General features: G+C 39.5%; 1 protein-coding gene across 35 annotated transcripts in view; it reads right to left on the minus strand.

Moving 5' to 3' along the window:
• Window positions 1-13701, minus strand: part of APBB2 (amyloid beta precursor protein binding family B member 2) — a 190446-nt gene that overhangs the window by 116145 nt on the left and 60600 nt on the right. For 34 of the 35 annotated variants that reach the window (XM_074587898.1, XM_074587896.1, XM_074587879.1 and 31 more), the window contains one exon: window positions 1859-1968. The exons of the other annotated variant lie outside the window; for it this stretch is intronic. In XM_074587898.1, coding sequence (XP_074443999.1) covers window positions 1859-1904 — 46 coding nt within the window. In that variant the 5' untranslated portion in view covers window positions 1905-1968. The remainder of the gene's footprint in view (window positions 1-1858; window positions 1969-13701) is intronic. 35 annotated transcript variants of the gene reach the window in all.

Raw genomic sequence — 13701 nt, forward strand, 5'->3', positions numbered from 1 at the left:
CTTATTATGTTAGGCACCGGGAAGTTGCACAAATCATGCAGTAACAAAACCAAAAAATAAAGCAAGTTTCCTGGCTTAGAAACCCTGACAGGTTAAAGAAAGAGAAAACTTGGCTTAACAGCAGCATATAGCAGTCTTGAAGTAGATATTTTGATATCTCTGTCCTTAGAGGGAGCTCTGGCGCCAAGTGATTCTGACGCAAGTTTTGGCCCTGGCAGATGATGGGAATTTCAGCGCTTCCCCAAGTCAACAATTCCACTTCTTCACTGTCTGCAACAGTGACGACAGGAACAGACAGACAACAGGAAAACATCCTAGGCTCTTCTGGTAAGAATTTAATGCCCATTACTTTCTCTCTCTAAGTAGAAACGGAAAAAGCTTGACTACCTCTACACTAGACCACTTTAAAGCTCTGAGCTTTAAGCCTAGGCGTGAGCTTTGGATATCATGCCCTGCAGTGCATCAAGAGGACACGTTTGAAGGCTAATGTCTAGATTTAATGTCAAGTGATTCAAATGCAAGCAGATCAGTCCAATTCTGTACTCCAGCACTTGACCACCAGACACCTGTCAAAACTGTAACAACCGTTTATTTCCTCCATTCTAGTATAGACAATATCCCTGACATTAATACCCAAGACAAACTCTTTGGAAAAGTAGTAACTAAATTGGCTATAATGCATCGTTTTAACACACATCTTCATGACACCTATAACTAGTCCGCAGCAGAGAGTAAACATGCTTTACTGCTTCCTAGGATTTAGCCTTGGGGCTAAGGAAAACCCCACAAAGTTCTGAATACAGGACCTCACCATGCAGTTCCTCATATCTGATGGCAAAGCCACCCTAGGAAGTCCCTGTCCTGCCAAAGCTGTACGTTCTTCACTGCAGTTTACTACTTCCATCAGCCAACACAAGTATGTGTGGAGCTGCATGCCTGAAGTGATGGAGGCTTTTGAAGAAGTCTTTAAAGGAACAGAAAGACTAGTACAGAAGTGAGAGCTTCTTAAGCTAGCTTTGATGCCAAGAAAAGCCACATGGGACCACGTTCTTCTGCTACAGCAGAAAGAGCAGCAAATATAAAAGTTCACCTATCAAGGCTTCACCTCAGCAGCCCGAGGGATCAACAAAAAGGGGAGCAGGATCAGCAACAGCCTTCTGGAGTCCAGGTGCGACCCCCCCAGCTCTCCAGGGAAGGTCACATCAGCTCTGCACTGTGGGACCACTGCGGCGCAGTGGCTGCCATCTGCACCAGCATGGGAGGCATCTGCTTACTCAATGGAAGGTGCAGGTCATAAATTTTGGGAGTTGCCTTTGCACTTTTAGGGAAGACAACCTTCAGTAAGAGATAATGTAATGTAATCCAGTAGGATACAATTCAGAGGAAAAAACGATGTGAATAATATTGAACTCAAGCATATAAATAATCTGAACTGGAGCTGTTCGTTGCAGTTGTGAGTAATTAAAGCTATAGTGTACAGTGACATTTTGGGATAACCTCAAATAGTTTGCTAATTTGAAGGTATCTGGTACTAAAAACATGGGATGGGCGTGAAGAGGAATAGCAACTAAACTTTTGAACCCTATAATAAATTAAGTTGGAGACCTTGAACACAAAACACAGCACACTGCAGTAGACTTGGTCAAGTCACACCACAAGCTGCTTTTTAGAGTTCTAGAAAACACCTTTACGGTTTAAACATAAATCAATATACTTACCATTTGGGTACACACACAGGAGAGCTGGCATCGATTAGAATATATCATCATGCTTTATAAATACTATTTCAAAATTTATAAACTTAGCAGCCTTCAAAAGTAATAAAGCGACAAATAAATTAGACCAATTGCGTACATACATGAGCTGCTTGGCCGATAGTGAGCCCCCGGGTACCGCCTGCCCATAGTGCCAGTCAGCACATTACCGCACGCTGTCAGCTGCTTTCAAAGTACGGATCGAAATGCTTAACTGAGGGAAAAGAAAAAAAAAAAGCGAAGATTTAGTACAACAGCTGTATCTTTTTCATTAAAATGCTAATGACCCCTACAAATTTCAGGATAACTACAACTATAAATTATTCATAGTCATGTTGTCAGAGGAGATGAACTGTTGTGCTATACGTGCAAGAACAAATTTATTATTAGTGGTTGGCCTCCATTAATAAGCTCACATAAATTTTAAGGCATAAAGAAGTCTCAGGTCATACAGTAGCTTCTTTTGGCCCATGATACAGACAGAACAACAAACACTGAAGAAAGAGTTTGCTTTTGGCTTTAAAATACAGTTAGCCAGCAGGTAAGATTTAATAATATTGTCATCTTACATTTTGTGAAGCAATCATTAAGCAACAAGTTTATGAACAGTTTGCTGTAGAAGCTAAACTTATCCGTGCTACAGAACATTGATCATTTTGAATCTGTCCCTAAAAACCAAAGTGTCTTCACAGGAATGCAGGCTATTTACTATACTAGTATATCAGTTTTCTTGAAGTATCAAATACTCAAGCAAACAAGAGAAGCATGGCCCACCTTACAGTCAGTCTGGAGTAACAAATCACAAATCCAAAATCTTAACTGAAATGCTACTGAATCTGTCGGATAACTAGCATAAAATCTTTTATTCTAAAAACAAGTGCCATCGTTTCTTTCTTTGGCATAAGATTTTGTACTAAAATACAGCTTTCAGCTGATTTTCAGCTTTATCTTTTTTATCTTTATCTTGTCCCAGATGTCTTCCAATACACACTGCATGTCAACCATGCAATTTATAAAGATACATTTCCTTTTATTTCATTCTCTCCCTTGCTGGAAGGGACAAAAAAGCAACAAATCCTGAGGAGTGTTTTTCCTAATTCATTAAGGATTTTTATCGTCTCAGCTACAAGCAAAAGCTCGTTCCATCCAGGAAACAGAGAGAAATATCAAGACATCGATGAAATAGCACTGCACCAAAACTGGGAGATTTCCACAAATCTTCAGATAAGTCAGTTCTCTGATTGAGTAGAACATCAGCTTACTCCTGAATTAGATAAGTCTTTTATATATATATCGGCATCCATGCAATTCTCTGGTGAGCTGGTTTGTGAGCCAACACAGATGAAAACTCAAAACTCCGCATAAAGATTATTTTCAGCTGGATAAGGCTCCTGAGCCGTCTCACGGTGATTGCACTAGTATTGGCAGCTAGTGAGGGCAAGTGGAAAGAACAGGACCATGGCAGCCTGTGCTTAAAATGACTTAAAATGCAATCACATAACATTGCTACAGCCTCTGTGGGTTACTTCTGAAATACAGACGCCTACATGGCTGCATATCTGACAGTGCAAAAAATAGGTAAAGATCTCCATTATTTCCCAAATCAGTGCTGACAAAGCGTGTCCTGTTCAACTCTCCTCAATGGAGAAAGTTCAGTGAATCAATGAGACGGCATTCTCTTGAAACAAAAAGGAAAATTCTGGCTGTTAAGATGAAAAACAAGTAGTAAGCAGTAAAATTAACATTCAATCAAAACCCCTGTATTTCTTTTACAAAGCAATATGGGACGACAACTTGCTATGGGCCAAACAGACCTTAACAAAATTACTAAGAGGAAACAAAAATTTTAACCAGATGACAGCATTTACAATTCTTTTCCATAGCTTGTGAAAGAATTTGATCAGTATCTATGGAGCAGCAAGATTATTCATTTTTCATAAACGCATTCTTGTCTTTCTAGAAGGTGTACGCTTTTCTAAAGCAATAACACTCACTAAATTATATCAAATGTTTACACTTGAGACAGACTATTCCGTCCCGACCTAGCAGCACAGCATTGGAGGGAGACTTTGCGCCGTACCATAATAAAAAAACCTAACAGATACAAATTTAAAATTCCAAACCCCACAGTTGTGTTCTCAAACAGTTGAATTAAACTACAGTACATTTTTCCTAAAGAAGCCTGCCCATTGTGGGAATAAACCACTATTAGGAGAGGCCAGATGGGGACTCAAAGGTATGACCATTTTACATATCACATTTTGAAACCCCAGAAATCTCAGTGTAAAAGACAACATAAAGATATATTCTCATTATAGTAAAAGTTTCATCAGTTACTGTGTAAAATGGCAACTGCAAAGATTTACAACCTGCATTAAAGCCAACTATCAAAAGTCAATTTAGAAGCAAGTGAAGTTAAAGTGCCCAGCAAAACAACAGTGATACTGGATTGTACGCACCAGCAGGGACATACCCAGATCAAGACAAATGAGGATGCTGCTTAGGTTTGGTTTTTTTCAAGAACCATTTTTGAATTGTGACCAGAATAGCCAAAGCAACTTGCCTCTTAAACACATTCATTCACCCTGGTGAATCTCAGAGAGACTCTTGAGCTTCAGCAAGCTCAGGGAACACCCACGGAAATGTAAGTGACATTGTTGGTATCTAAATGCCATTGCTAAAGCATCTGAAACTAGCGCTTATTTTCCATATACACCCATGAGAATAGTAAACAAGGCAGAAGGAGGTCTCAAATATTCCTTTCAAAAGGCCCAAGTATAATGTATGTACAGGTTTGGGTTTTCATTTGTTTTTAGATGTACAGAACTTAGATGTCCACAACCGCACATAAATCTGAATTAAACCTGAATGTACCTAATGTGTCAGATCAGGTCTTTTAGTATTAGTTTTTAACCTCCTCAACTCACATTTATTTTGTAACAAATGTGGTTTGTAAGAGCTTTCTGGGTTTTTTGATTATTATTCTACTGCAAAATGGCTTTAAAATGTTTTATAGTGATTTTTACATCGTTATAGTTAAATTAAAAGCTATATATACACAAACAAACATGTAGCCTTATGGTTTCTCTTCAATAAATGTTTTGATTTGGCTCTGCCTGAAGATTTATTTTTTTGTCTTTTCTTGCTGACCTTCCCTATTTGTTTCAGGTGGCCGGTCCCATGCTGCAAGCAATTACAGGCAACCATGGAAAGAAAACCTGAGCACTGTCACTGCATACCTGCCCCCCAGGGGAGCACTGGAAAGCACGATCCACTTCACCTCATGCCAAGTCCTTTCTAGGAGCTATAGTGTCAGAGCTAGCAGCTACTCATCATCACACATAATGAGGGCATAAATCATCTTGCAGAGAGGCCTGCCTTGACTTTCAGCTGAGGCTGTCATCTTCCTAAGCCATTTTCTTTACAGAGCTTCTTTTGTTGGGGCTCTTCTACATTTCTTCGTTTTTATAACTGCTACATAAGAGTTTCATTTTACTTGGATTAATGTTCTGACACTATTGAAAAAAAAACTAAATTCTGGTGCTTTTTTCTTTTTTTTTTTTTTTTTTTTTTTTAAATGAGAGTGTCAAACCAAAAGTCCATACGGCATACACATAGGATCATATTTGCTTGAACTAATTCCATTATCTTTTGTATGAGGATGAACAACTCATAGTCCAGCCTCCGTACTTTTAATCAACATTAAACCTTTTTTGGGTTTCACCCAAATTTATTTGTTCACGCATGCTGCTGCTTACGAGGGCATTAAATGGCCATCTGACTCCTTGACCTCCCTTGGTTCTCTACAAGCAACTTTTTGCTATAAATACGTCTGTGTTCAAATATAGTTATAAATACATTCATGCTGGCTGCTATAACCTCATACAATAAGATTGCCAGCAGACCTATGCTCACATGCCCAAGAAAAAGGATACGAAAAAGAGAGATGACTGCAAACTATCTACAGAAGTCATTCAAGTGTGACTGACTACGTCATTCATCGCTTGCAAGGAACAGCTACACATAGCGGGGAAAGAAAAAAGCTTATTGCATTTGGTTTCTCAAGGGACACCTACTCAAGAAATTACATTCCAGGACTCTATGGGTGAAATTCTGACAAACAACACAATCCCACCTTTAAAGTCTTGCTTTGAATACCAGGAAATAGCCCTGCTGGGGAATGGGTAAGAGGAATGCCTTGCATTGTTTTAAAAACACACAGGAGCCACAGGACCTACACAATATAGGCCCACTATAGCAAAGGGTTCAGGCACTGAAAGCAGCTGATTTAAAAAAAGAACTCAAAAAAAAATAATTAGGCTATAAAGCTAGTAGATGGCTCATTTTGAGATAAGAAAGTATATTTGTATATACACATAAATTTTGTATATGTATGTACTTATTTGCATATACAATGCAAATATGCTTCCCCTAGTCAACGGCTTCTCCCTTTGCCTGCATTCAGAGCAGCCACTCAGAGCATCACCTGGAGGACAACACTAGGGAAACACAATTTAAACAAGCAAGCACAGTGCACAGCCAAGCCATTAGGAAATTGTGCCGCCGAGTTCTGGAGGCACGTACAAAGACAGCACATTCATTTTCTGTGCTGGGAACAGCTATCAGATGCAGATCTGCCAGACCAAACTGCCCACTTCCTACATTACTGGAGAAAGCATAATGCTGTCTACTAGCCAAATACCTTCTATCACTGCAGCTGTGACCTTTTTTGAGGTCATTAATGATTCATAACCATTATTCTTTATCTAATAACTACCACCTTTTTTTAAAAAAGGTATTGTCATTTCAGGGATTTGTTTGTTTGGGTTTTTTTGTTTTGTTTTTAAAGTATTCTGTTACCCAAGAGACCTATCTGCCTTTCCAGCTTTGTCTGGGAGCGCTCACATCCAGAGGTTACGCTCTCCCACCACCTGCCTTTGCCGAGAGGCAGGAAGCCGCCCTGCTTACCGAAGGACTCGCTCCGCGTCATCCCCCTTCGCTGGCACAGGATAAAAGCCTTCCAGGAGCCGGAAAGACAACCATAACGCCATGGGCAAGGGGATGTCCTGCCTGCGCTCCAGCCCTGACGCACTTGCCATGAGTTTACCACGCTTGAACCTGTCTGGGATGCAGCGTGAACCAGATACCAGACATACTCACAGACCTGGAAAGTTCTGTCCTGCCCAAAAAACCTGGCGATTCCAACGTTTCTCCTTCTAACAAATTCACACTACTCAAATTCTGGTTTCTTGTACTCATTCTCGATTGCAATTCTCTGTCCTGTATACTTTTCGCTTGCTTTGTGCTTCTAACTTCCCCTCTAGCAAGTTGCTATTTGGATGCTTTTCCTCTTATCCATTTTTGAGAATTCCTTCATCATGGCTTTTCTTATTCGTGGTCCTCTTTTCCAGGTACTGTTTTGCCTGCCCGTTTAGTTGAGGTTCCCATACGCTATGTGGGGATGGATGGTACAATTTCCCACTCTATTCTGGGGGATATCATCAGTGTTAGTCACTTGGACGAAATTCCTATGATGTCCCTAATTCATGTTTTGTCATAGAGGCCCTAACTCATCAAAACCGTGTTTTTCTCAAATTTAGCGTTTCAGTACTTCTGCACCCAGATCGCATAGAGCAAGCTGAATTCAAATCACTCATGGGCCCCTACCACTAATCCCCTGCACAGATGATATATACTTTCTCAGTAAAACACACCTGCTTTTTTCATGTATTTATTCTATATTAAGTTATCTTAATGCAGATTTTATTCAACCAAACAGTAAAAGAAAGCATCAGGACATTTTATGTGCAATTATACAGTCCATATATATATTAACACAAAGAAAAACACTGTCTATAATATTGACATTTGTTTATAAATCAAGATAGCTTCACTCACTCCAGGGCAGCTAGCTGAACTGATATCAGCTAACATTCTCAATTTTACTTTTGTGGGGGATTTGTTAAGTTAGAAGTAAAGTTGCACATGAAAAAAAAAAAAAAAAAGAAAAAGAAGAAAAAGTTCAAGTTTAAGGCTGAAAAGACCATTGCGGCCATGCTTTGAGCCTCTGGGGCTGCAGCGAGGCCGGGCTGCGTGCCAGAAGGAAGCCTGGCAAGCCACAGAGCTGGGCTGGAGCGTAAAGGCATTGCACGATCAAAGCAATCATCGCCAGGTAATGCAGATCTTCCCATAAAGCCTAAAACAAGAGGGCAATATTTAGGGTGGCAGTGATGCATACTGAATTTTGTTTACAGCGAGACCAGTGAAAAGCATTTTTCAAAGCTGACTGTCAGGTAACAGCACTAATTCGGAATGAGAAGGTGCTTATTTCTTCCAAAGTTAGAGATGCCCCTGTGCTTTTGTTTTCTGTGGAAAGCTTTTCAAGCACAGCTAGGTTTTCTGTTACAGCATTTTGTCACTACCCTCCACTTTTCCCCGCCTGGTATCTTGTAGGAATGAACACAACGTTGCTGCTGTCCTTCCAAGAATGGATGCAAAGCTTTGACGCTGAGACAAAACAGAAACCAAAACTCCAGAAAAATGTCATAATTTCTATGTTTGCCAGCTCTCAATTAACCAACAGGATGAGCTACAGCTTTCTGTCTCCAAACTGGTGTATCTGCTAAACCAAAAACATTCATCAACTGTTCAGACAGAAAAACAAAAACAAAACCACCACCACCTTCATCTTGCTGGTATCCTCCGTTAAACACTGAAATGAAATAAAGAGAATGACCTCATTTAATTACTTAAGACAAAAATTCCCAGTTTACCCATCTTGCCTATTTGCATCTAAGTGATCTAATCTGCAGTGCCTGTGTTTTACCCTTCCACAGGAGCAGGGAGCACAGCAGAACCCACCTACTGCCAGAAGAACAGGATTTCAAGCCAAGGCTGGTTCTAACTCCCACGGTTACTAGAAAGCCCTCGAAAGACAAGCTGAGCTTAAATAAAGCTGAGCTCAGCTGGTTTTCAGGGTGTGTGGACAGAAGAAGAGAACTGTAAAGCAATACCAAAAAAACTGCATTGACATTTCTTTAAACAGTTCCTTCTAGAACAGTTGTTCCACCACCAGCAGATACCTTCTGTGACTTTCCTTATCACTGTCCCAAGCAGCCTCCACTCTTTCTATCTTGAAAGCAAAATACCACAACAAAATCACAACAATTCTGGTTGTGTCTTATTAGTCATTCCTCCTGTCATCAGGATTTCCTATTTTTATTTAGCTCAAGAGCATTATATCCCCAGTCTGCAATGCAACAGTCACAGCATTTGCTGTTGCTGCTTCTCAGGGACTTGGTGGTAGCAAATGCAGTAACAGACGTAGTGCGGGTTGTATTTTGAAAATTCAAGGTAGAGATTCTTCTAAAAAATTTACCCTATCATTTACAGATATATAAATGTATATAAATATCTATTTATTATATAAGTAGATATATTATATATATATTTTATATATAAAGCTTTATATATATTTGTGTGTGTGCGCGTGCGTAACTGTTTCCCAGCCATTGGACAACCAGCTAAAATACACTTTACAATTCACAGTAAAAGAACAACACTGAAGCAAACTGTTACTTTAACAAAATGTTATTGTACCTGTGGCAATGGAAGGCTGTAAGACACTAACACAGGCTTCCTCCGTGCTTGATTTTGATCTCAGACGCAGCACACAAACTTCAGCAGCCCAGACAAGCCCAAGCACCCTCAAGTATTTTTCAGAGACTGTAAAACCAGGAAGGCTTGTAGAACGGACAAGTATCAAAGCTACTGTACAGGAGCTTTGATGCACTGAGGGAAGCACAAAATGTTTACCTCAGAGGAGTTAACAAGAGGGAACACAAAGAAAGGTCCAAAATAAATGGTTCAGTGGAAGCAAACTTGGAAATTTTCCTTTTGACAGAGTAAGAGGAGAAAGAAAATACAAATTAACCAAATGAGTGGAAAATATTGGATGATAACAGAAAACTGCAATTAATGTTATCATTAATGATCTTGTCACAAAAAGTCTTAGCAAAATCTTCTGGTGACACATAATTTGGACGCTCTGCTGCAAGGAGAAAGATGGAATCACCAAAAGGAAAACTGGATGTAGAGAAGGAACATAATAGAAACGTAATGAAGTGAAGTAACACAGAGCACAAGGTCATTCATTCAGGGAATCACTAAGAAATTCTGCTGTCAGCATCAGGCCATGATGCAAATGTTCGGAAGCGATGGGAGAAAGAGACCCAGCTACACCAGCAGGGCACTGACCTGCTCTGAGCTTCCAGGAAAGGCAAAAACCTTCCGGGGAAGGCAAAAACGTTCTCTGGTTACAGCCTTTCCTGCTGAGAGCGAGCTGGGAAAACACTGACACCATCGTGCGAGGTAATGCCCAAACCTCATCTGAAACAGCCGGGTAGCATCTGGTCCTTCACACACCAGGGATTAATGGAAAACGCAGGAAATTGGAAGATAATCAAGGTACCAGATTTTTCTCTTGTACAAGGATATTATGGGTTTGGCTTACAGGAAGACAAAGGCTGACAGAAGCAACAAAAAGTTTAAAGTGTAATGTTGGCACATAATGTAAAGCAGTCATTGCTAAATTTAGGCTGGAAATTAGAACATACCTAATATCAGAGAAAGGTGTCCAAGAACAGCCTTCCAAAGGGATATAAAATCATCAAACAAAATCATCTTAAAATTTAGGAATTGTGCAATATGATGGGGGTAAGCATCTGAATGGGAGATAGTTTCCTCTGATGTGATTTAGTTCTTTTTAATTTAAAAAAAGAGCATTGACAATTTTTTTTGTGGAATTCACTGAGAGGTTAACAAGAATCTAAACAATGACCTCTAGACAAAAATCCAGCAGGTTTATGAAACAGCATCGTTAGTGAATAACAGGAACATCCAGAGTACAAAGGTTTTCTAAAAATAAACAAAACAAAAACGACTAAAAAAAACCCCACCTAAGATTTGAGGTATCAAGTTTCAAAGGATAAGATGTCTTTCATATAATAAGATTTGGAAGAAACTTTGTGAACAGATTTTTCACTCTGCCTCCTGCACAATTTCTTGGCCTTCTTAACTTCTCTGAAGCAGTCGAAACCAGGAATGACGGAAAGCAGATGAATTATTTCTGAGGCATGATTCAGGATTTTAAATTTCTGCGACTTTTTTTTTTTTTCTTCCCTTAAAAAGCCCCTTTTTCTAGGTGCAGTTACCAAGCACATGTCTGAGCATCTCAATTTGCCATAAACTGGACAACAGCTACAGCTCTAGCAACACAATCTTTTGCTGCTGAACTGAAAGAAGGACTAGAGTCTTGTATTTAGGAAGCAAGCAACTAATCTACATTTTTAACACAAAAAGAATTCAGACCTCTGTGTTTTTTTCATTTTGTTTTTTAACCCACAGGGACAATGAAGGAAAAATAAATTGAAAGTCATCAGGAACTCCTATGGACAACAATACTGTAGTATCCAAATAGAGTACACAAAATAAAGCTCTCCATTGTTTCCAGTTTTGGCAGGTTTTATGGCAGAGCCATAAGATACAGAGAACTCTCGTACAACACCTCTATCAATTAAACTGTTGTTCATCAGCCATACAAAAAACCCCTCAGCATTTTAGTAATTAAAGAAGCGTCGGAAAGAGTAATTTCTGCAGCATCATAGGAAAAGAAAATAAAATAGTACTTTAAGATCAGTTAAGGAAATAAGGAAATAAAAAGCCAGGGTTTTTTTAGTATCTTTTTAGAAGGAAGCTACACAAACTACCTCTATAGCTCTATAACAAAACCTCATGATTAATGTATCGGTGTCGTAGCGAAATACTTCTGAAAAAGATAATGAAGTAGTAATTACACTGAAAATTATATTTCAGTTTCTGCCAAAGTACTTGTTTAGCCTTGCCTTCCCTCAAAAATAATGGCTACAAGAGACAGCCAAATCATAAAATGTGAGGTTTATAGTTTTATTTAACCAAAAGAGTATTTGAAACCCGTGTCTAGCATACTGAGATAAAACTTTGGTGAGCCTTTTTGGATGTCGAATGGACATCCTATGGACGTGATCCACCCTGCATCTGGATCCAGTTTTATACTAGTGTCAGTCACCAAAACCACTTGCATAAACAACAGAAGAGTAGTTATGAGACTGGCTCTCGTTGGGCCTCTTTGATTCTTTCCTCAAAGCTAACGATGACATACATTTAGAATAATATAAGCATATCCCTGGGTACCTCCTTCCCTCTCCATTCACAATCCATCTTGACAACTGCTGCAATACAGCGTAAATTGTTCCTAAGCTGACATGTCACGTGCCATGTTTTTCTGCAACAACGCGGTGGAAAGGATTCTCAGCATGCAAAAGGAAAAAAATATTAACTGCGTCACAAGTCAAGATATGGTTCATTATCTGCAGTTATCACGTGAGAGTTCCACCTTTCCTGATGGAAGAACTTATTCTTAGGAAAAAACAATTTTTAAAATAATTAACATCTGTCAGAAAAATTGGAGTAGAGTTTCATGTGGCTGATGCTTCCCAATCCTAACTGAACCATGCATAATCACGTTAAATATTGCAATACTCCACTAAAAAAGCAATTTTATTTAACATTTTCTAAAATACTGCTAATTTCTACCTCATGGTATCATTTTCCACTGTTTGACAAATAAGATGAGTCTGGGGACGATAAACTACCAGCTCAACACAACCAACCAGCTGAGATTCAATTATTTCTTTTCAGGTCTCTCCTCCCCACAACACCCTCCCCCCAAGGCAAGAGCTGTGTCCTTGGTTTTGTAAGGACAATTGCTATCAATATAGCAAGAAATTTATTTCTTTTTGAAAGTATGATATACTAAGGTAGTAAAAAAGGCTGAACCATGTCCTACACTACCCAGTACTACATCTTCTGCTGCTGTTACCCATGGCAAAAGGTGATGATGAACGATGACAACACTGGGAGCAGAAGCACCAGCTATTCCATTCACCTGCTGCAATTTGCGAAGTTCCCCCAGGGTTTCCTTCACAGCCTATTACTATTATTAACCAAATCAGGCACCAGAGAATTAGCCTGATTTTGTGAATAACATCTTCCACAAACAAGCAGCTATTCTCCCCAGTCCTATATGATGATAACATAGCAGGAACTTTCTGATAGCCTCTGCTGAGATCCTGCAGCACACTACTGGGGAGCTACCATGGAGGTACTGCAACCACGTTTGCCAAGCAACAAATAATATAGATAATCTCATATGATTTCAGCACCAAAACAGGCTGAATTGAGGTCAATTAGAATGGGATCCATTAAACTAATCTCCTACAGGCTCCCTACAAAATATCATAGAATATTGTCTTTTGGACAACACTTGGACCTGAAGTTCAGGTTCAACCAACTTTGTTGTTTTGTAGTCAACAGTTTTAAATGACTCTTAATAAGGAGATGTTTAACTAAGGAGGGGTCACCAATACAAGTATATCCTGAGGTGGGAGCAACCACGGACTTTCTATTAGTCTATGAAACAAATTGTTGATTCTGAATCAACCCCTAACAGAGGCACACACACTACAGAAGTTACTGTCTCAACAGAAATACTGGAAAAGCTGTGGAAACTGAACTCTCTTGCTATTAGCAGCAGAGATCCCACTGGGGCATGGAGGAAGATACTGATGTGGCTTGAAGGACAACCTGAGCTATTGCTGTGTCCACATGGAGTTTGTTCTTGGCATGGATTTCCACCTTTAAAATGTATTCTGTAGACATGTTAAACATATAAGCGTTAATCCAGTGAAGTCCAGAAAAGAGTTAGTACCTGTGGTCTCAGAGACAATGTGCTGAGCACCAGCCCCACTGTAAGCATGACACCTATGCCTTTTCTGCAAGGCTTGCCTAAAAGGCTCTGAAAAGCAGTGACAGCTGCTCAGATAGTTGAACCCACACCAACTCCATTACC

This window comes from Larus michahellis, chromosome 5 (genome assembly GCF_964199755.1).
Source record: "Larus michahellis chromosome 5, bLarMic1.1, whole genome shotgun sequence".
NCBI lineage: Eukaryota > Metazoa > Chordata > Aves > Charadriiformes > Laridae > Larus > Larus michahellis.